Raw genomic sequence first — 25,261 nt, forward strand, 5'->3', positions numbered from 1 at the left:
GCAAGTCTAAGAGATACTATGACAAACTATGGATTGCGAAGTGATACGATTACGAGCGAATGACCTGACGAAAAAATTGGCGAATGCTGAGCTGCTCTCTGTGACCAGCCATTCACCACGCTACTCATATATAAACATTCCACCCGAAAGTTTCAAAGTTTCTTCAGAAAAATGGAAGATGCAGCCCGCCTCAGAGTCCAGTATTTACTGACAATGGCTCCGAATGAAGTTATACATCAGCAGCTGAACCTACACCAGTTCATCAGAGGTCGCTTCAGATGGAGACGAGTCTTCAGACGCGTCGTATCTGGAGAAGGACGTGGCTGAACCCTGCCAGAAGAAGGGCTTTTGGAATCTACGACCAGCTGTTGGTTGAGCTCCGAAGAGAAGACCATTCGACTTTCAAGAAATTTTTCTGCATGCCCCCTGAACTCTACGATGAAATCCTGGAGAGGGTCAGAGGAAGAATCAGGAGGCAGTACACCTGGTACAGGGAGCCGCTGGAAGAAGGTCTCAAGTTGGCAGCTACTCTCCGTCATATTGTGTCTGGCACCAAGTACTCCGACATGCAGTATGGGTGGAGGGTGCCTGAAAACACCCTATCTGTAGGGGTCAGGGAAGTGTGTCAGACCATATGTGACGAGTATGCAGATGAAATCATGACAGCCCCTTCAACCCCTGATGGATGGAGACAACTTGCTGGTGGATTCTACAAGCGGTGGAATTTTCCCCACTGTGTGGCAGCTATTGATGGCAAGCATGTGGCCATCAGAAAGCCTCCTCTGTCTGGCTCGCTATATTACAACTACAAGGGCTTTTTTTAGTATAATCCTGTTGGCTATAGTGGACAGTGCCTACAAATTTGTCTGTTGCGATGTTGGTGGTAGGTATGATACAATAGGGGAAAGAGGGTAGGTCGAGTCAATTTAGGAGTACGTCAGATCTGTTATCACCTCACCTCCATTGTTACTGTTTCAATATTTATTTTTCTGATAAAATGATAGCAATTGGGGCAATTCATCTCAGTTTTTGTTTGATACCCTTTTTCTTCTTCTTCAAAAACGTGCTTTAAGAATAATTAATAATGTGGAATAGCATCTCCATCCTCATCGTCACCGCTGGCATTACTGGCAGCATCCTCTTGATGTTGGCGTAGAGGTGGCGTTGGAGACCGTGCGGGCGTAGGAGACCATGACTGTGGACTGGCAGACTGTGATTGCGCCTCTGCGGGACTGTCAGGAAGAGGCGGCACTTCAAACTGTGGTTGTGAGCATTCCGAAGTTGTGGATTTCTACCCGGTTGATGCAGTCTTTCGTGCGTTCCCTCTACCTTTGCCTCTTCCTTTCATGTTGCGTGGATGATTTCTCTGACCGCACTGAAATCTGGACGGACCTGGTCGCTTTTATACTCCCCGAGGAGCGGACACACACGTACGAGAACGCCTGATCTATTCTTTCGTCTTCGTTTCCAATCGCACGCCATATCAAACCATTGCTCATTGTTCGTTCGTCTTATCGAGTCATATCAACCCTTCGCTCGCCTTCGGCCGCAGTTTACTCAAAGAAGTGAACCGAAAAATCGTTATCCTTATTATGTCATATTTATCCTTCCCTTACAGTTCGTTAATCATATTTGACTTTAGTTTATAATAGGATGATGTGAAGGCAATTTTATTTAAAATCGTTGAATTCGCACGCATTTCGTGCGTTTTTCCCATTCGTCCACCTTCGTCCCCCTACATTCGCTCAGGAGTGAGGGGGCTTTTAGGCAGATGAACCAATACAACATCTTCCGTTGTACACAGCAGATGCTAATTCGGAAAACTTCTTTCAAGCAACAAGGGGTATTTCAGGGTTTCTTTCGTATATCACACTTCTCGTTTCCCATACATCAGGTCGACAGCGCAGTAAAAATTATTGACAAGTATTCAATAGATCCTCCGTTAATATTTCATAAAGAAAACGACAATATTTACAGGCACAAAATTTAGATTGAGGGGGAATACATAGGCAACGCGAATAATTCACATAGGCGCCGATTTAATGGCCTTGACCCTCAGATAATACAGATTTCTGAATATCTGTTTTTTTTGTTTGATTTTTTGTTTTTGTTTTTGTTTTTGTTCTTTATGAAGGAGGTGATTGAATATCAAGTTGGATAAGAATTTTGCTTTTCAGTTGGAGAGAAAGTGTCAAACATGTATATAGTAAATGTATTAGGGGATGGGATATTGTGCGCTTCACTATAAATGTACGAAATGTTCTGAGCCCCTGTACAGGCTGTCTGTAGAGGTGGGGGGGGGGGTGATTGTATACCCCGAACAGATTTCGAACTACAGGCACCTTTCATACATTTAGTATATTGATATGGAAAGCGGTTCATTAACAGTGGCTTCTGACCTTTCTTGTATAGCTGTTATCATGCAGGCCCTATCTTGCCTATACGGATATTTTTAGACTTCTTTTAAACGCATTATTTCTATCAAACTTAATTATGATGATAACGAGAAAATGATGGACATACTCCTTTTTTCAGGTGAAATAAGAGAACCTTATGGACACGACGTCGATGTTACGTCCGTAGAAGTGGTGGAAGGAGAACAAGGTGTAATTCCCTGCGAGGTGAAGGGGATGGTATCTGTCGTACTGTGGAAGAAAGTCGGTGACCCCCCTAATGAGTATCTGGTAATACTCAGTCAAAATAGTGATCCAGGTGAGAAGAGTGGTGAGGGATACGAGGCCGGCTTGTTCAACATCACAGACGACTTTTCCCTGGTCATAAATGATGTCAAACGCGAGCATGCTGGCCAATACTTGTGTCAGATCTTCGATTATTCAACGGCGTCCACATATGGCAGCGAAACAAACGTCTCTGTCCAAGCGAGGGGTAGGTCTATATTCAATAAAAATGCTACAACAATAAGGAATCAGTATAACTCAATCTTGTTTTTAAGCGCTGAAAATGTGTTTTGCACTTCATTAAATCTTCAAACGTGGTTGATGAAGTGGAGCTTTTATGGACTGATCATAATATTCACTTTTCAGCTGGGTGCGTTACAATGCAAGCTCTAGAGTGTTGGCAGTGTTTTTCCACACAAAAATATTCCTAAAACTTAATCTAGTCCAATTGTGCTTGATTGTTGACCTGTCATAAGAATCTAAACAACAACAAATATAATTGGAGAAAGTAAATAGGGGGACAGAAGGACAGAAGAGATGATATACTTGGGAGATATTTTTTTTTTGTTACAAGTCTAAAATTGCACATGCTCTGTCGTATGCTGCCAGGGACATCAATCCCGGAGGACAAGGGGTGGGGGGGGGACATGTAATTTTGTCCCCCCCCCCCCTCCATAATTCCCGAAGTGAAGTTTTCTTTCTTCTTTTTTTTTTTTTTTTGCTTTTTTGAAAGAAAACTTTCCAAATATTTCATCCATTGTGCAACATACTGTTGAATTTCAATTTTGAAAAGGCAAAATCTCACTCCGCTCGGCTCCCATCAATAGATTTAGACTCGGCACACTGTGGGGATTGACAATTTTCCGAATATTCCACACAAGTGTGGATCAGATCATTCTTTTTCAGTTCTAAAAATGTGTCGTTGTGTCGTGTGGGTCCACTATAGGTCTACACGAACAACAACGACATAAGATGCCGCGATTTAGTCGTAAAGTTTCTGTGAATATCTATTTGTCTTACATTTTTGTTATGAACAAACCAATCCAAAAATGTCACTAAAATTCAGGACTGAAAATGCAAAATCTTCCTGGTGTGGGAGGGGAATACCCCTCTCCAACACCCTCCCCTTGCTTTGTCTCTTCCCTCCCTCGCACAGATATTCCAACTCCAAGTATTGCCCCCCCCCCCCCCTGACGGAAACGGATTGACGCCGCTGGCAGAAGATACAGTTATGTCACCACTATAGTGTCGTCAGTATCATATTGATATGATAATGTACATTATAATATCACATACTCTTTAATTGTAGTCATGTTACTTACAGAATGTTACGCTGTTGATTACGTTTAAACGGGGTGTCTTGAAAATAAAGCTCCCTATGCCTGTATGCATTTCAAGGAGAGCGGAACAACGTGTCAGGAACCTTATGGACCAATCAATTTGTTTGCATGTAAGGTTTGGCAGAAGGTACCTTGCCAATAGCTATACTTTAAAATGAAACAAAGCTACTATCAATGATTGAAAATCTACAGTGCTTTAAAACTGGTGAATTCAATTCCACATAACCAATGAAATATCTTCGAGTTACTGTGATTGTCTCGTTTATTGAATGTTATTGATTCTGGAGTATTGTAGTTTGTAAACTTCTGTCTCCATTGTGTAGATGATGTAAAAGTACGCAACTTACGGGACTTAGGTATAGGGCTTTGGAGGAACGCATGTTTCACGTGTTTTACGTGTTTATTAACACAAATCGTTGCCGTATAATTCCCCCTCACCAGTTCTTACCGAGGTTGCTACAACAGGCTTCATCACAGAGAACGCAAGCCCAACAGAGATTCTCTCAACTGTTTATAATACAAAGAGAGAGAAACCCACTGTAGTCTGCAGCCGGAGTCATCAGTCATGTAAGTTTGAAGAGAGAGGGTGGGAGGTCTTTTTGAAGTTTGATCGTTATTTACTATGTTGTTGCTTTTTTTTTTCATAATAATATTTTGTTCATAATTTGAATCTTGGCTGTTAAGGTTTCATATATGACACATTAATTGTAATGTATGAAAATAAACATGAAAGTAGACCCTTACTTTTATCTCTTGTTTCAATAATTGTTTCCTTTCAATGTTTTTTTTTGTATATCAAACATCCATTCATTGTTATATGAAGAGGAAAATGTATAGCACACTACATGCTCCTCAGATGGTGATGAAACAATGTTTTCCAAAAAAAAAAAATCAATCCTTTCACAAATATCCAACAAGACGATCCAATGAATTCCATTTGGCATTTTTTAGGACGTTGCTGGCTCAGCACACTTTCATCTACAATGGGCCAAAGTATTGGAACTTACTTCCCAACGACATAGTATCAGCGCAAACTTTGAATTCTTTCAAGAACAAATTAAAATCATTCAATGATTAAACGAACCTATTCGATTGTATATCATAAGATTTCAATAGAAATTTCCTATTGAAATCTTATGATATACAACCGAATTAGGTTCGTTTTTATTGTCTCAATCAAGTCATCTTTTTACAAGCATTAAGAAAAGTAAACTGTCAAACATAAGTTTTCCTCAGATATTACTTTTATTGTACCATACAATAGTGTGTCTCTTCTTTATATATATATATATATATATATATATATATATATATATATATATATACATCCGTTCTTCTGCATTCATATCGGTATATATACCCAATCCTTCGTAATACCATTCCAGGGAGCGTTTTATCATTGCACTTGAATCATGAAGTCCAGTTTGCTTTTGTCCACGATGGCGCGTGTTGTACCACAGTCTCATTTTCCTTTTTTTTTTCTTCTTTTTTATTTCTCTTTTTCCCTTCCTAAGTTAATTTCATTGACATTGGTTTCTTTGATTTTGTGTATGTATTTTTTCGAGGGTCCCATACCCTACAAGCTTTGCTTTTTAGTGGGACCCTCCATTTCCATTCTAATCCTTGTATTGTGCGTTTGTATTTTATACCTTAGAAAATGAATTTATGTTGTTACTCGTGATTACATGTACGTTTTCTTTGAAATTGTTACAAATATGTTCTGTTAATGCATTTTATATAATTTTCCCTGTTTTTCAATAGAAATGAAAATAAAGTTGAAGTTGAAGTTGATGGTACTTACTTTCATCACTGCTTACATCTCAGAATATGTTTAAAGTTTGACAGGATGTAACTACTTAAAAATACGTTTCCAAAGCTTCACGGTGCTTGCACTTTGCACAATCTATCATCTCCACACATTACCAGATGGTATTTTTTTTTTATTACTCTGTGGTTCGTTTTAAGTTCAGTGGGAGGGAGAGGGTAAGGAATTTTATTCAAAGATAGGGTTGCGTTAAAGAAATAACTACACATGCTGTTTCTTATGAAAACTGAAATTTCTGGGGGTATTAGGGGTTGTGTTCTAGATGTAATAAGAGAATAAAATGACGACGGAGCTGTAAATACTATAGAGTTAAATTATTGTCTCTGCTTTAGGATTTAGTTTCGATTTCTTTGCTTCAAATAAAGGTAGGCAGCAGCTATAAAGGATATGACACTAGATGGCTCACCTCACTAATTTATGAGTTAAAAGGCAACTATATACAGTGTACAATGTCAGAACAGGCCATGACAAAGACAAATCAAAACACACAGGTGCAAACAGATTACGATGTCTCATAACATAATGGATAATTGAGTAACACTTTTCACGTCAGTGCAGTTATAAATCTTGGGTATGATTATTAAGCATTACTTTCATAATCAAACTGAAATTAATCCTGAGATTTAGAATTACGTATGCACAGGAGAATTCCGCTGTAAGGTAAGAACAATTATAGATTGCAAGTAAATAAAATGAAGGTCGAGATATCGTCGTTGACACCACGAAGTGGCACTTTGGCGCGGGGTTCACGAAAAACGCGTTTCGAGAAAAACGCAATTGAAGTTTTACAATTTTTGAAATCGTCAAATCGAGTGGATTTCTGTAACTAAACATGATAAATTGTACATGAACGGAAAGAGGAGAACTTCATCTTTACAGTCACATACCAATTTTAAATAATGAAGGTGAAATATTGCGACGGCGAGGCAGGAAACAATTGTGCCGGTTCGTGGAATAAATCATACGCGTAAACCGCGGTTCGATTGTTTCCACGAAGTGGCACATTGGGTCGCGCCCCATTGTGTCCTGTGTATTCTCGAGTACAATACGAGGTTTTCTGAGATGCGATCTTGAAATTGCTCTTACGATCGGTTTTAGGGGATATATGTATGGTTTATTGACCAGAAAAGCAAGAAGGGTATTTTTCTCACCGGCTACTATGATTTTTTCAAATCGAGGAGAAAATATATTAACACCATAAAGTTGCAAACATATGTGCCGCTTCGTGAACGAAATCACACGCCCAAATCGAGGTTTCATTAATTCCACGAAGTGGCACATTGCACGCGCGCACGACGTACCGTACGTGCGCCTTGTTCACAACAATGAGGTATTCGCGCGTGTTGCAATTTCCGAAATTACATGTACTTGCAATCATTCGTGCAGCCTTTACAGTAAAAATGTAGACAGTTTCGCCATTTCATTATAAACCCCAAATGTCTTCTTGGCTGTATATCACAAGAACAATTCCATGTAATAAAAAACAAGCAGTGTTGCTGTTATGTTCAGGGCTTTCTGTGTTTATATAATGGCAAGGGGTTGATTCCTAATCAGCATTATTCACTTCTGTACATTTACTGTAATGTATACTGATCTTTTTTCTTGCTTAATTCTATGTTTCACGATGCTCACAGTTATGATTAACGTCTCATAACTTCACACGCAGACTTTATTTCACAGTTAAGTCTACTTTCTCTCTCTCACATTTCTCTCTCTCTCTCTCTCTCCCTCTCTCTCTCACATTTCTCTCTCTCTCTCTCTCTCCCTCTCTCTCTCTCTCCTGGAAGCAATCTCATGCCCTCCTCATACCCCATCAACTGCCCGTATTCAGTCTCTTTTTATCATACTTATTATTCTGATAGAATACTCACTACTTTCATTCGTCTATTCAAGAAAAAAAAAAAAACTAGCAAAACAAACCAAAATCCACATGATAAAGGTTGAATAAAGAATGTACGAAAGAAATGATAAAATCGATCCCCACAATTTTTTTGTTAAGTGCTGAAACACTTCATACTTGGTATTTTATTTCGTTCTTCACTGACAAAGAAAAATGGTCAGTTGATAAAGCGATGAAAATGATCTTTTACACCACTTCAGACTTGAATAAGCGCTTACATTTCAAACATGTATAATCGAAATTTAGTATTAAAAAATTGACAGTTCATTTGTAAACTACATTGTCCGCTTATTGTTATAACATAATCATATTCTCAAGGTATTTGACAGAATAGATGATTATATTTCTATACACACGTTGTAGGAAAGGCTAGCTGCGGAACGGGTTAAAATAACAATACAGTGTAGTTTCCTTTTTTTTCTCTGCCAGATTAAGATTCAGATAAGCGGAAGAAAATTAATAATTCTGTGGAACACATACCTGCGTCCCCTTTATTAACACCAACGTCCATTACCCTGCATATCAGCACTTTAAAACGCACTAACGATCACTAATTCTACGTTTAATTAGATCTCTGACTTTGAGCAGTGTATAACGGCTCAGGAGGTGAAATAATCAAATGAATAAATCAACCTTTTTTTTTTTGAATGTCAAATATAAACAACAACCTCAAAACCAGAACAATTCCAAGAAACTGACCATGCCCCTTATTACCTAACAAATATTCTATTGTTTTTTCAGTATATCAGTTGGACCCTCTTCGTGCACTTGGATATGTAATTATTCATTATACCTGTTTCAGAATGTTTGTCAAAATATGAATCGATAAGCACTAAATCAATAAGAATGGTACGGAACGGTATATCGAATGGCATAAGTTAATTCGAACTTTACGAATTTTCATTTCTTTTTTTTAAACAAATGAATTATTTTTCAATGTGGAAATAAAGGCAAAAAGATGAAATGATTCAAGGAATGATTTTTTTAACTTACTGAAATACACAAGAGATAATATACAATGTATATCATATATAATAAATATTATGGATACTATCATTAATCTAACTGATTTAAAATATGGAGTTAACTGTAATGTGCTGCGCATTCTATATTACATTGTGACCCTGCATCACAAAACCGACAAAAAGTCGCCAGACATTGATTTTCAGTTGAGGGCAGATTCTTTTAGAACAGACTCTGAGCTTTAAAATGATGTATAACTCAAATCAAATGGTCTTCCCTAACCTATCTAAATATTAGAAAGAAAGCACACACTCTGAAAAAAGATTGAACTGAGAAAAGAGGCTTTGAAGAACAGAGTTTATTCAAGCAATTAATCTTTACCAAGTCGTGCTAGCTATGCAATGAAAGGGACAAACGCAGGATGTAAACTACCGGGACAACAATGAAGGAATTATCAGATTGAATTGAAATTGCGCATGTTCTATTAACACATTCTGCCCTCAATTAATGCCGATTTTCAAAGCAGTACAATTATCCTTTCAAAAGTTATTAAACTTGAAAGTGAATAGTGAGTAAAGGATTTCAGGAAATGAAAAGAGGACCCTAAGACATACCTGATCATTCTGTTACCCCCCCCCCCCCAAAAAAAAATGGTTGTAGAAAAACTGCTGAAAACACACTCTCCCATTCATGTTATGATAAAAAAACTGAAGAATAATGTACAAGGATTGCTCTTTCAGAAAATATGAAAAACTCAAGACTGACTCGGTTGACCCATTTTACTTTTTTTGAGTCCTCGCGTAAAATCAAGGGGTGCGACTTTTAGTTCGCTTTGTGATGCACGGTCACATTTACAGTGGTGAAACATAGTACCAAATTTTGTTTGATTCATAGTTCTTCGAATATTTTTAATTAAATAAGAAAACTACATTGCTCCAGGTATGTGCTTTCGTTTGCTAAACATGTCACTCATCATCAATCTTACGACAAGAGGATAACTATAAACCTAAAGACCATTTGACATAATTACATGGACACATGAGTTCAAGTAAGGCCTGACATCACTGTCAAACATGGGTGGTAAAGATGTTAGGGAGGGGTGTTTATGCTTGAGAGTCTTGAGAAAAAAAAAAGAAAAACATTGCAACGATTGGCATGTATAATTTCTCCACTTGTTGCTGAAGTACACTTTTGTTACATAGTACTGGCGGTGAAACATTGTCCTCTAAATCCGAACTGCTTTCTGTAGAGGTGTGATTCTGGAGATGAAGTGCCCTGCACTGTTGGTATCTGGATTAATTAAATTGCAGAAACACAGACATGTAAATTATTACATGAATAATGTGACTTGGTGACCCTGGAAATCTTACCACATCCAGGGCCTTTTCTATCCAAAAAAAAAAAATAAAATAAATAAACACAATTTCAAAATTGCTCTGAATTGCTCTGTTACGTTTCAAATTGGTAAATGCATTGCCAGAATTGCACAAAATGTATTCAAAGATGAAGTAGCACAAGACTGTGAAGATGTTTCCCTGAAAACCTGAATGCATAATTCTCTGAACACTAGGAATCCATCTTTCTCCGGGAAACAGCCCTGTGATTTTTTTTTTTTTTTTGGCTTCATTTTAAATGGGTGTCTAGAGTTTTCTTTAATCGTGCTATAGGGTCTATCTACATCTTGATACTAAGTCAAATGAGGGTGTAGGCCTAGATAATCATATTATGTTTTGCTCCCTGGCATATTAGTTTCATGTCTATGTAAATTACAAGATTGTGATTCGTTTCATGAAAGCCTATTAAGGAGAGACTTTTCATTCATAAGACACATCTATGAGAGATTCAAATATGTAATGACTCCATAAAACGGACCCCTCTGAGCCCTTCTTAATAACAGCGTAGGACTACAGCCCGTAATCAACTAGGCCTACAGGTATTAATACTTCATCTCGGCCTACAAACTAGACGTTTCTACACCAACATCATACACATTTACTTCTACGCAACTGACAAGCAAATAAAGAGGGGAAAGTCTAAATGGGCACACGTTTGTCCAGGGGAAAAAAATGGTAATGCTGGCAAAGCGTGAATTTAATACATGTTTTCTGGGGGGGGGGGGGGGGTTGTTGATAACTCATAGCATACAGGGATAGCAGTACGTGGGCCCAGGTTAACTTGAAAGTTGCGTTGTACAGTAGGAACATCAGACACTTGTCTTGAACGTCTCTAATCTTACGTTATAGCGTTGCAATGTCAAGTCAAATTTTTCAAGTATGACAAAATAAACACCCTTATCATAGATGACTAAAATCTACCCAGAGTTCTTACCTTCTTATGACATGGTACTTGGTATTTCATTGGATATTGACGTATTATTATCGTAGCTTGGCTGGAAGTGGTCCGCGTACGATGCGCGTAGCACGTCTTAACACAGGGCGTCTATGTAATGTGCCGCTTCGTGAACTAACCAACACACAGAGCAATTAATTCCACGAAGCGGCACATTCGATAGTGCCACCTTTGTGAAATTACTGATCTGCGTTTTTGTGCTTTGTGCCACTTGTAGAAATACCAGTTTTTGCATAAATAAGCATAATTCTGACCTGAGATTCTGTGAAATGATAGAGAATAACTAATACATAACAAAAATGAAGAAAACAGAAAATTGATTTTCTACGCGATTTTGGCCAAAGTGCCACTTCGTGGTGTCAACGACGATATAAGAGCCATGGAGAAATCACTCGCTAATAGTCAGCTATTGTGAATTTTATCATTAAATGTACACACTTCTTTGATAACAGAATCCAAAAAGGTAAAAATTTCACATCGTAGTATTTAATATGCACATTGTTCTATAGCAACATCTTCAAGGAAAAAGTAATAGGTATGGGCAAGAAAAGAGGCATGGGATATAAATTGTATATCGCATATTTTTGAAGCATTTAAAAACTTTGAATATAAGATTCGTTAGCATTGCTCCATAATTATAGGTCAGGCGGAACTTGAAATGGACAAATGAGGTAAAGTTGGATTAAAGTATCATATGTATATAGGGCCTACAGTATCTATAACTATGGAACCACCTTTGACCTATGGCTATAGGGAGACATTTCTTGTACCTTCTTAACGTTTTGAATTATATCATATCCCATTCAACCGCATGATTTACTGCTGAAATAACTTACAAACACAATGTCTAAAGCTGGATCCAGAGTTACATAATATCATATAAATATTTATACATACTTATCAGGACTCAACACTATATTTTTTTCTTTTTGGGGGGGGGGTCTGGTTGTGACCTAAAAAACTAACAAAATTAACAATCTATTATTGTTCTTGGTTGCCCAATCGGGCCTGAAAAAGGTGAATTTGGTTGCCCGACGTTGTTGAGCCCTGTATAATATGTATTTATATACATAATGATATGAGCCACAAGAAGCTCATGTCCAGGTTGATAGATATTCTACTTCTATTCCATTTCCTTCTCAGATGCACTGGCTGCATTCATTGGATTCGTCAGTGCTGTCGCATTTACAACGGTGTTCGTTGTAACATTCTTGGCGTTTCTGCGATACAAGAGACCAAGCTGCTTATTCAGTGGCAAGTGTGTTTTATACTTGGTATTCATAAATAATGAAAGTATCGTATATCAATATTATCACTTCTTCTATGTGATGGAGGAATGTTCGAGGAGTTTTACTGTAAGATACAAGAATTCACGTGCTTAAAAAGTAAGACCGAATATCGTCAAGTCATTTAACAATGTATCAATAAGGTTTTAACAACAGTTACTTAAGGTTGTACCTTGTTCATCCAATTTTCAGTAATGTCTCTCTTTGTTGAAGATTTTTCTCTTCGATAAGTGTGATAAATTGTACTAAAAGCATACACCTTGCCACTTCAGGACATGTGATACATTCGCTGTCTTAAAAACTTATGGACATCTCGGTTGACTGTGCATTGCACCCACACATTGTTTATTTTGGAAATTCCACTCTTATAACATAATATTATGTACGCAGAAGGCAGTAATTTGAAACGCCCGGAAACGCATTTAAGATGTCTTGTAAATTCTCCAAAGAAATATTATTGACTGACAGGCCTTGCCAATTTTCGAGAGTACAAATAATTTGTTTGAGTGCCGCTTCAAACTTCAATTCGTCTATTTCTTTTTTTTTTTTTCTTCCTTGTTGGGTTATTTAATAATTTTATTATTCTTAATTGTATTATTCAAATGGGCAGGGGGGGGGGGGATTTAGAAATCTTTAAAATTTTCTTCTCTCTATAGAACCAGAGGTGATAGATAGTTAATACTTCGAGTAATGAGTAAGTACATGGATGACTGTAGTTTCAAGTTTGACCATGGCGGATTCAAAGGTACACCCTCCCCGACCCTGTGAGGAGGGTCCACTTTGGACCTATTAAATGTCACAGTTTCATCTTCTTGAACACATGATTACGCTTTCACCAAACTTTGTAGATGTTATTGCTATGGTGATAGAATAAGTATTTGTACCATTCAAAACCTTGTGACTTCCTGGAAAATTATGCCAGGATGGGTCATACAAAACCCCAAAATTAAGGAATCTTTACATTTTTTTTTTCAAACCGCAAGTGATAAGCTAAGTTAGTGTTGTGAGTGTTATTGTTGCCTATAGTATCAAGTTTGTTCGTGGTGGATAGGGAAATGGGTCGAGGGTAAGGGGACCAAATAGATGCCAATTTTCATCTTCTTCTCGAAAACGCATAACCAGATTTTTACCAAATTTGGGAATGATTATAGCTACGGTGCTAACCTAAGTAGGAGCCATGATGTCGATCTCGGGAAAAAAGAAATATATGTTTTTCTCAATTACCTTCTTCGAGAACATTGTACAATCTCATACGTATGCTCAAATTAAGATATGAAAAACAAAAACATCTCTTGAACACCAAAAACACAATCTCATTTACCTGTGGTAGCCTGTTTAGTATTTGCGTTGATATCATGCTGCAGCAAAATTCCCCCAGGAAATAGAAACATCAAATAACCGGTTTGGGCAATATTTTATTCAGAAAGTGTAAGTTGCTTACTTCACAATGATTCCAGTCAATTAAAGATAGCGCGAGGGTCACAAATTTATCACTGTAAACGTATTGCTGTCTTCCTTATCTTTAGCTGAATGAAGGTTCGCGGACAGGAATTGTTATAAAGATACAAGAAAAAAAAAAACGATTTTGGTCGACTACAGATAATCATAGTGTGCGACTTTTTGATGATTGGAGCCACACTGTCACATATTAAAATTAGTTTTCTATTTTTTTTTTTAAACAAATGACTTTTCTGAACGTTTCATAATTATCAGTGTGGACACTGACATAGTGCCCCGTACGTTCCAACCTTGTAGGTTAAGCAGTCACATTATTTTGTGTGTTCTACCAGACATTTCACATTCATAGGCATTTATATCCTGTGTTTTGTTTTGTTTGTTTGTTTGTTTTGGGGTCTGCTCACAAGCTGCCTATTACCTTGGCTTTCTTACATTTTTGCACAGGGTGACCAGTGTAGAGAAAAACACGCCATCAGTATGTTTTGGTGGCTCTTTATCTCATAAATTAGTCTTTAGCAGGGATAAGAATTCACCTTCACATGGTGAATGTTTATATTTTATTTTAAATGGAATAACCTTGCTGTAGTTTGATGCATTCCATTCAAATTATGTATTGATGTTTGATGTCATTGGAGGTTTCAAATGTCTTACTTTTCCATGCTTATATATCCCTTGATTGCTAGCCTTTGTAGGCAGCATGTGCACTTTACTTTCCGCATTACTCGCCAGGATTCAATTAAATCTATTATGAAGGTGTGATTCGGGACAAGACCGCTGCCTATTTGTTTTTGTGAGAGCGTTATCATTGATCCGAATTCTAAACCAGATATGAATAATTCCTGAAGTGTTTCTCCTTTTAGATTAAATCTTACGTGTATCAGAATTTCGGTTGGTGCGGTTAATACATTTCACAGCGAGGCAACGAACATTTCTGAGTGTTACGTTTGCTTCTATTTTTCCCACTAGGGCAAGAGACATGGCCGACAGGCAGAGATGGATATATGAAGAACACCGTTAACGGCGATGGTACCTCCAATCAAAACAGCCAACAAGTTAAAGCAAATGCAGCCTTTGAAATGGAAAGGGTGGCATCTCAGAATACCTAACTTCGCCGAATGAAAGAAACCACCGTAATGCACTTGTTGGGGTCTATTTACAAGGGTGAACTACGAAATGATAAACACTGTTGAACACTAATTGGAGTTGAATATCATGTGCAAGGATACTCAAGGGTATTTTAACGTACACTTGAAGAGTTTGTTTGCAAAAACCGATAAGTCCATATTTGCCAAATGGAGATATTTGCGATTAAAGGTCAAGAAAAATAAAGAGAATAATAAGAAAAATTTTGCTTCTTTGACCATAACTAAAAAATGTACCTTTATATGTAGTGACCAATATATCATTTAAAAGGTATTATTTTGTACTTCAAAAATGGACTTATCGGTTTTTGCGAACAAACTCTTCATTGTTTTGTTTTCAAATGAACGGCCATTAATTTGACAATCATAATGTGTGTTTTATAGATTAACTATAAAATCCTTACATGTTATCATTTAAGTCAGAAAATAGCTGCAAGTCTTAAGAAGTCATGGCATATGTCTGTTGTATGAGAAATTGATGATACAAGTAATAACATTCCGCAGGCGTTATGAGGTCTTCTGTTTGTATTTAATATCAAACATATTATATATGAATATATAAATTATAAACATATAACGGTTTAAAACAGACAAATTTGTATGTGTCTATATATTATATCATCTCATATTGTATTATATTATATCATATTATATTATATTACATTATATTACATTATATTACATTATATTATAGTATAGATAGGATATATATATATATATATATATATATATATATACTATTAATGTAATTATTCCAGCTAACACTTAGTTCTGGTTAAATGTTTAGGCCTACATATGATTAAGTCAACACGAGCTATGGTGGTACAACTTGAAACATGTTCAGTTTTGAGGTTCTCTTTGATTTGTTCATGATATGAATTCATTTCGATGGAAATCAACCTTAACTTTCAAAGGGCTACATCCACACACGCTTGTATAAACATCTTTTTTTCTTCTCAAGACACGTTATCAACGCTCGACATCAGCGATGGCCATAATTGGCCTGCTAAAGAGAGAGAGAGAAAGAAAGAAATAAAATAAAAAGGTGAAGGAGACAGCGCACGTTTGCACTGGGAATTTTAATTTAGCGAATAAACCCAGTCAGTGCAATCTCGAGACATATACTAGTCATTTTGACCATGTTGAAACTGCCTGGATTTATTAAGAATCATGTCGCATTCCAATTTTTCTGAAATATCAATTTCTACAGGGCCGGCGCAGCGTTTTCAAAAGTGTGGGGGCCCACTTCCGGGTTTCATAAGCTAACAAGCAAAAAAAAAAAGAAAAAAGAAAGAAAAGAAGGACAAGAAGACAAAAAGAAAAAAAAAAAGGACAGAAAATGTTCTGATTGAGATTCATTTATTAAGTGTAGTCATAACCATTTCATATTGATGCTGCCAAGTGCTCATTACTGTCTTTTGTCCATTGTCTTTCATGGGGTAAAGGTGCTAAAGTGGTGATTGTATTGTCAATGTAAATGATGTATCAAATGGTTTTGATTGGAACTCAATAAAGTTAATTTTCTGCAAACTTGAATGTAGCGTGTCATTTATAAACACAATCGAATATGTTACATTTGTGGCTACACACTATCAAGAGAAATTCTCAAAAAAATATAGAAATCAAACATTGAAAATGTCAAGCAAGTATAGTCACCAAAAACAGTCAAGCATACTGATGACGGAGGATCTTGTGATTGGTAATGTCAAGCAAAAATGTGTAGATGGGTGGAGGGGTAAAAATAGATGGGTAAAAGTGTTGCAATCAACAAGAGGTAAACTTTCCATGATTCATTCACCGTATCCTTTCCTCTGCTAGAATGCTTACAGACATACAGGCTTATCTTTGTCACTTCCACTCGTGGGGGTATTGAAGCTCTTTATCTTCATCAAGGGAAGGCGTTACTGCTAGACGAAGGAAAAAAGAAGCAATCCGTTGCTCCTGGAGTCAACGGCGTAGCCAGGATTTGATCTTAGGGGGGGGGGGGGGGGTTAGTCTGCGAGGGAGCGAAGCGACCGAGCCCGAGCGAGTGGAGCGAGCGAGGGGGGGGGGGGGGGTTAGGGTGTGGGAGGGGGGACCCCTCCCACGGTAAGAACTTTTTGCATTTTGATGTTGTAAATGGTGCAATTTGATGCATGTTTTTGCGCGTTTTTTCGACGAGAAACAGTCCCACTAGCTTAAGGTAGCAGTATATTTTGATGTAGATTATTATTGAACAATTTGCCTATAAAATGGTACAATTCAAATACACTTCTTGTGTTAATTCTTTTCACTGAATATCACGAACACAACTGAACCCGAGCGAGCGGAGCGAGCGAGGGGGGAGGGGAGGGTGTGGGAGGGGGTGTCCCCCCTCCCACGGTAAGAACTTTTTGCATTTTGATGTTGTAAATGGTGCAATTTGATGCATGTTTTTGCGCGTTTTATCGACGAGAAACAGTCCCACTAGTTTAAGGTAGCAGTATATTTTGATGTAGATTATTATTGAACAATTTGCCTATAAAATGGTACAATTTAAATACACTTCTTGTGTTAATTCTTTTCACTGAATATCATGAACGCGACTGAACCCGAGCGAGCGGAGCGAGCGAGGGGGGAGGGGAGGGTGTGGGAGGGGGTGTCCCCCCTCCCACGGTAAGAACTTTTTGCATTTTGATGTTGTAAATGGTGCAATTTGATGCATGTTTTTGCGCGTTTTATCGACGAGAAACAGTCCCACTAGTTTAAGGTAGCAGTATATTTTGATGTAGATTATTATTGAACAATTTGCCTATAAAATGGTACAATTTAAATACACTTCTTGTGTTAATTCTTTTCACTGAATATCATGAACGCGACTGAACCCGAGCTAGCGGAGCGAGCGAAGGGGGAGGGGAGGGTGTGGGAGGGGGTGTCCCCCCTCCCACGGTAAGAACTTTTTGCATTTTGGTGTTGTAAATGGTGCAATTTGATGCATGTTTTTGCGCGTTTTATCGACGAGAAACAGTCCCACTAGTTTAAGGTAGCAGTATATTTTGATGTAGATTATTATTGAACAATTTACCTATAAAATGGTACAATTTAAATACACTTCTTGTGTTAATTCTTTTCACTGAATATCATGAACGCGACTGAACCCGAGCTAGCGGAGCGAGCGAAGGGGGAGGGGAGGGTGTGGGAGGGGGTGTCCCCCCTCCCACGGTAAGAACTTTTTGCATTTTGGTGTTGTAAATGGTGCAATTTGATGCATGTTTTTGCGCGTTTTATCGACGAGAAACAGTCCCACTAGTTTAAGGTAGCAGTATATTTTGATGTAGATTATTATTGAACAATTTGCCTATAAAATGGCACAATTTTAAATACACTTCTTGTGTTAATTCTTTTCACTGAATATCACGAACGCGACTGAACCCGAGCTGGCGGAGCGAGCGAAGGGGGAGGGGAGGGTGTGGGAGGGGGTGTCCCCCCTCCCACGGTAAGAACTTTTTGCATTTTGGTGTTGTAAATGGTGCAATTTGATGCATGTTTTTGCGCGTTTTATCGACGAGAAACAGTCCCACTAGTTTAAGGTAGCAGTATATTTTGATGTAGATTATTATTGAACAATTTGCCTATAAAATGGTACAATTTAAGTACACTTCTTGTGTTAATTCTTTTCACTGAATATCATGAACGCGACTGAACCCGAGCGAGCGGAGCGAGCGAGGGGGGAGGGGAGGGTGTGGGAGGGGGTGTCCCCCCTCCCACGGTAAGAACTTTTTGCATTTTGATGTTGTAAATGGTGCAATTTGATGCATGTTTTTGCGCGTTTTATCGACGAGAAACAGTCCCACTAGTTTAAGGTAGCAGTATATTTTGATGTAGATTATTATTGAACAATTTGCCTATAAAATGGTACAATTTAAATACACTTCTTGTGTTAATTCTTTTCACTGAATATCATGAACGCGACTGAACCCGAGCGAGCGGAGCGAGCGAGGGGGGAGGGGAGGGTGTGGGACACGGTAAGAACTTTTTGCATTTTGATGTTGTAAATGGTGCAATTTGATGCATGGTTTTGCGCGTTTTATCGACGAGAAACAGTCCCACTAGTTTAAGGTAGCAGTATATTTTGATGTAGATTATTATTGAACAATTTGCCTATAAAATGGCACAATTTTAAATACACTTCTTGTGTTAATTCTGTTCACTGAATATCACGAACGCGACTGAACCCGAGCGAGCGAGGGGGGAGGGGAGGGTGTGGGAGGGGGGTGTCCCCCCTCCCACGGTAAGAACTTTTTGCATTTTGGTGTTGTAAATGGTGCAATTTGATGCATGTTTTTGCGCGTTTTATCGACGAGAAACAGTCCCACTAGCTTAAGGTAGCAGTATATTTTGATGTAGATTATTATTGAACAATTTGCCTATAAAATGGTACAATTTAAATACACTTCTTGTGTTAATTCTTTTCACTGAATATCACGAACGCAACTGAACCCGAGCGAGCGGAGCGAGCGAGGGGGGAGGGGAGGGTGTGGGAGGGGGGTGTCCCCCCTCCCACGGTAAGAACTTTTTGCATTTTGGTGTTGTAAATGGTGCAATTTGATGCATGTTTTTGCGCGTTTTATCGACGAGAAACAGTCCCACTAGTTTAAGGTAGCAGTATATTTTGATGTAGATTATTATTGAACAATTTGCCTATAAAATGGTACAATTTAAATACACTTCTTGTGTTAATTCTTTTCACTGAATATCATGAACGCGACTGAACCCGAGCGAGCGGAGCGAGCGAGGGGGGGGGGGAGGTTGTGGGAGGGGGTGTCCCCCCTCCCACGGTAAGAACTTTTTGCATTTTGATGTTGTAAATGGTGCAATTTGATGCATGTTTTTGCGCGTTTTATCGACGAGAAACAGTCCCACTTATAGTTTAAGGTAGCAGTATATTTTGATGTAGATTATTATTGAACAATTTACCTATAAAATGGTACAATTTAAATACACTTCTTGTGTTAATTCTTTTCACTGAATATCATGAACGCGACTGAACCCGAGCGAGCGGAGCGAGCGAGGGGGGAGGGGAGGGTGTGGGAGGGGGTGTCCCCCCTCCCACGGTAAGAACTTTTTGCATTTTGATGTTGTAAATGGTGCAATTTGATGCATGTTTTTGCGCGTTTTATCGACGAGAAACAGTCCCACTAGTTTAAGGTAGCAGTATATTTTGATGTAGATTATTATTGAACAATTTGCCTATAAAATGGTACAATTTAAATACACTTCTTGTGTTAATTCTTTTCACTGAATATCATGAACGCGACTGAACCCGAGCTAGCGGAGCGAGCGAAGGGGGAGGGGAGGGTGTGGGAGGGGGTGTCCCCCCTCCCACGGTAAGAACTTTTTGCATTTTGGTGTTGTAAATGGTGCAATTTGATGCATGTTTTTGCGCGTTTTATCGACGAGAAACAGTCCCACTAGTTTAAGGTAGCAGTATATTTTGATGTAGATTATTATTGAACAATTTGCCTATAAAATGGCACAATTTTAAATACACTTCTTGTGTTAATTCTGTTCACTGAATATCACGAACGCGACTGAACCCGAGCGAGCGGAGCGAGCGAGGGGGGAGGGGAGGGTGTGGGAGGGGGGTGTCCCCCCTCCCACGGTAAGAACTTTTTGCATTTTGATGTTGTAAATGGTGCAATTTGATGCATGTTTTTGCGCGTTTTATCGACGAGAAACAGTCCCACTAGTTTAAGGTAGCAGTATATTTTGATGTAGATTATTATTGAACAATTTGCCTATAAAATGGCACAATTTAAAATACACTTCTTGTGTTAATTCTTTTCACTGAATATCACGAACGCGACTGAACCCGAGCGAGCGGAGGGAGCGAAGGGGGAGGGGAGGGTGTGGGAGGGGGGTGTCCCCCCTCCCACGGTAAGAACTTTTTGCATTTTGGTGTTGTAAATGGTGCAATTTGATGCATGTTTTTGCGCGTTTTATCGACGAGAAACAGTCCCACTAGTTTAAGATAGCAGTATATTTTGATGTAGATTATTATTGAACAATTTGCCTATAAAATGGCACAATTTTAAATACACTTCTTGTGTTAATTCTTTTCACTGAATATCACGAACGCGACTGAACCCGAGCGAGCGGAGTGAGCGAAGGGGGAGGGGAGGGTGTGGGAGGGGGGTGTCCCCCCTCCCACGGTAAGAACTTTTTGCATTTTGGCGTTGCAAATGGTGCAAATGGTGCAATTTGATGCATGTTTTTGCGTGTTTTAACGAGTTGAAACAGTCCCACTTGTTTAAGGTTGCAGTATATTTTAGTGTAGATTATATTATTGAATAATTTGCCTATAAAATGGTATATCATTTAAATAATCTTCTTGTATTAATTCTTACACTGAATATCATGAACGCTGTCTGCAGTTCAGCAATCAAACAGAAAAAGCATGCACACGAAGGTGTAGATAGGGGCATATCCCCTCCCACACGAAGGTGATTTTGCGTTTTCAGACCTCAGAATTCAGCGATCTGGTGCAAATTTTTGGTGCAATACTTTTTCATCGAAGTGTTAAAATCACGGAATTTAGCTCTTATTCCGACTGTGCACCATCTGTGTGTATGTATAAAGTCTAGTGAGGTAGAGCTTAGGGGAAGGGGGATTCCCCCTCCCGCTCGCGGAGCTTTTGCGTTTTTAGAATTGAAATAAAGCGATCTGGGTATAGCCACAGACTACTTCCATGCATGGCGGAAGGGGGGGGGGGGAGGGGCGGGCGAGCAGGGAGAAGGCGTGGGCGAGTGTTATCTTCACCCTTCCCTTCCGATGGAGCTTTTGCCTTTTTAAGGTTGAAATTGAGATATCTCGTATACGCATATTTGATGGAATCAACATTTGGGAAATCACACACACACACACACACACACACACACACACACACAAACTGATGGGGGGGGGGCTGAGGGAGGAAAGGGTCGATTAAAAGGAGAAATTCCCCTTATACAATCATGAGGGAACCTTGAGTTTTCGGAATATAAGTGATAAGTCTTGTGCACTCAGAATTATTCATATCATTGTAAATCTAAAAAGTGTACTAAGCTAGGGAAAGAGGCACAGAGGGGGAGGGTTTGGGAGGGGGATACCCCCTCCCAAGCACGAGAGATTTTGCATATTTTGAATTGAAATTCAACGATCTGGTGCACACTTTCAGTGAAATATTTAAAAAAAAATCTTATTTGATGAAAGGTTGCAAAGGAGACCCGCTTCATGTGCATGCATACAGTATACACGCATTTTTTTTCTGCCTACCAAATCCCCGGTCCAAATCTTAGGGGGGGGGGGGGGGCGACCGCCCCCATCGCCCCCCCCCCCCCGGCTACGCCAGCAACACATCATATCCTTCTAATATCCAGCTGCAGAAATAACAGGAATATTTCTGTAATTTCTTCTTCCGTTGTGGGCCTTTATCAGGGCATCTCTGAACTATACTCCTTTTTTATATTTTAATAAAATCAGAACAAACAAACTTAGAAAATTTTCATTTAAAAAAAAATCTTAGAGGGTATAATAGAGACATTGTTTCCAATTGTTTATTTTGTATATGATTGCATACATGATATAAACTTAACAATGTCTATACGCTTTTGAAAAAAAAAAAGAGGCACAATAAATAAACCCGTAAACGATATACCGAATAGTAATTGTGAAACTGGTAATAGGACCTAACATACATAATTAGCCCTTTGAGAACAAACAGCAAGGATCACTCTAATACATTACACACGTTGCGTAAATGGTGCTGAGGTATTTTGTATCGCTGGCGAAAACGGAATATTATTTCAGGAGAATTCCATTTTGAAAATACTGTGAATCTATATTTGTGGCAATAAAAAAAAAAAAAAAAAAAAATACGTAAAATAGGCTCACATGAGGTGATAAAGTCATTACTTGAATAGTCTCTCATTAACCCGCCCAGAAATCTTCACTTAAATTTGATTTCCTGGAAAAAAAAATCGATAAATAAAATGTACACATGCAAAGCAAAGCAATATGTCTTAATGCATGAAAAATTAAGACTTTCTAGGGTGAATGGGAATAGGATTGCTGCATAGTTTGACCCAGAATCTATTAAAATTGTTAACACATTCGAGTATTGTGTTAAAATCTTAACATTTCATAATTTTTCAAATTTCACAGACATTTTTTTTTCATTTAACTTTAATACCCTGTTTGATTTGTTTCATTTTCAACTTGAAATCTCCTTCGACAATGATGTACACTCGTTTCTCTTATTTAGCGTTATAACATAAACTTTTTGGAGCAGCTATCGTACTACTGAGGATTTGCTTAATTTGTCTCTTGAACAGCAGGTACGCGGAATCCTAATTTTTTAAGCGTAAAATGACACTTATTCGTCTTGCCGATGATGATGAAACAGCATTTATATAGCGCCATTTATCTGTAGAAACATTCAAAGGCATAACACATCATATTCACAAAGTTGCTGGAAAAGATAAGTCTTCAGTTCAGACTTGAAGGTATTGAGTCTGTTGCAATTCCGAAGCTGGACTGTTTAGAGAGTTCCACAGACGTGGCGCAACAGAAGAGAAGGCTCTATCCCCATACATTTTTAGGCGGGTATTGGGAACACGGAGAGTCAGTCCAGTACAACGTAGTCCTGGTCGTCGCTGTCGTACACTGATAAGCGCCGACACGTAGCCAGGAGACAAGTTATGGAGAGCCTTTTAAGTACTGTAAGCAGTAAGATCTTATACTGCACTCTGCGTTGCACAGGCAGCCAATGAAGCTCACGAAGTATTGGAGAGATATGGTCAAACTTCTTGGTGCCTGAAAAAAGGCAGCAAGTCTTCCATGTCTTCGTTTGTTTTATAAAGAAAAACAGTGCTGTACATTTAAGTCAATATCTTCTAAAATTTCCTCTATCTAAATATTACTCGATAACTTCATTCAATGTACTTTGCGTCATAATTTTGTGTGAAAAGGAATACAGAGCATAGATTGAATCAAATCCTATAAATCAAAACTTCAGCGCTTTTGTATAGGCGTACTTATAGATGACTTGTGTACATTGATAATGGGTTGACGTACTCATCGCCTTCTGATAAAGCGAAAGGGGTTGAAAGCAAAAAAAAAAAAAAAAAATCGCTTCTGAAAAATGTCTTTCAACTCGGTGGTGTGGCGCCGTCCCCCGAATGGAATTCAAGTTCAGTCTTTTCTATTTGTAATCTTCAGTGAAAGCCTTGTATACGCAAGGTGTCTTGGTATTTGCTTTGAGACTAACATAGCATCGTTATCGCTAATTGTGTGTTGAGTTGGCTCGTAGGGTCAGGCTGGCGGCGACATTTTACTGCCTATTGTTGTGTAACGCGTGATGGAATACAATATTAAGACGAATTGACGCTATACGCCGCAGGCAGGACGCCTGCAGTTCCTGTCGCCTACTGCCTAGCATAGAACCTAGCAGGATAGTCGTACCCATCACTAAAAGGCCTATACGTTCAACATTTTTTTTTAATAAATATGTTACTTCCGTATTGTTTACCGAGAGATCCATGTCTATACAAGCTCCGCTTTTCAGTTAATCACTAGTTTCCATCGATTTATTTACTTCTTAATGCCATTTCTGCAAAGTATGCATAGGCCTTATATTATTTGTCTCATACTTATTCATTCCCATATCCAGGTTGTACTAAACTTCATAGTTTTTATTCTTCTCCATTTTTCTATATACTTTTTATTACTACAGTATGTATCGCCTTTTGTTCTATGGAAACAAAGTAGAGCAATTGAAAAAGGCATATCTCAAGTTAAGGGCATACAGACTACATCATAGCAGACTCCTCTTTGGTCTATGTTATACTTTCTAATACGTCCTTCACACTGATTCAAATATACGTGTCAGAGTATTTTGGCCTGGTGTCTTCATTCTGAATTGTGTACTGCAGTGCTTCGCTATACAAGGCCGGTGGATCGGCTCACACGACAGTAGTAAAGGGGTGCTTTTAGCGTCATAAAAATATTCTTTTGTTTAGAACAAAAGAATATGATATTAATATTTTGTAGACAAAAGAAATATGAATTATGGAAATATGATTTATGGAAAAATGAAATATGAGTTATGGAAATATGAAATATGGATATTGAAAACAAAAGAAATATGCATTATGGAAATATGAATAATTGAAATATGAATTATGGATGATGAGAACAAAAGAAATATGAATGCTGAAAATATGGATTATGAATTATGGAGATATGAATTATGGATGAAGGGAACAAAAGAAGTATGAAATATGAAAATATGTTTTTCGAGGTATGGAAATATGGATGTATGAA

General features: G+C 38.2%; 1 protein-coding gene across 1 annotated transcript; it reads left to right on the forward strand.

Moving 5' to 3' along the window:
- The first annotated feature begins 278 nt into the window (after positions 1 to 278).
- Positions 279 to 824, forward strand: LOC140229682 (uncharacterized). The gene has a single exon (XM_072309925.1). It carries the CDS (start codon positions 279 to 281, stop codon positions 822 to 824), a length of 546 nt encoding a protein of 181 aa, XP_072166026.1.
- Positions 825 to 25,261: the final 24,437 nt, after the last annotated feature.

This window comes from Diadema setosum, chromosome 6, assembly GCF_964275005.1.
Source record: "Diadema setosum chromosome 6, eeDiaSeto1, whole genome shotgun sequence".
NCBI classification, from domain to species: domain Eukaryota; kingdom Metazoa; phylum Echinodermata; class Echinoidea; order Diadematoida; family Diadematidae; genus Diadema; species Diadema setosum.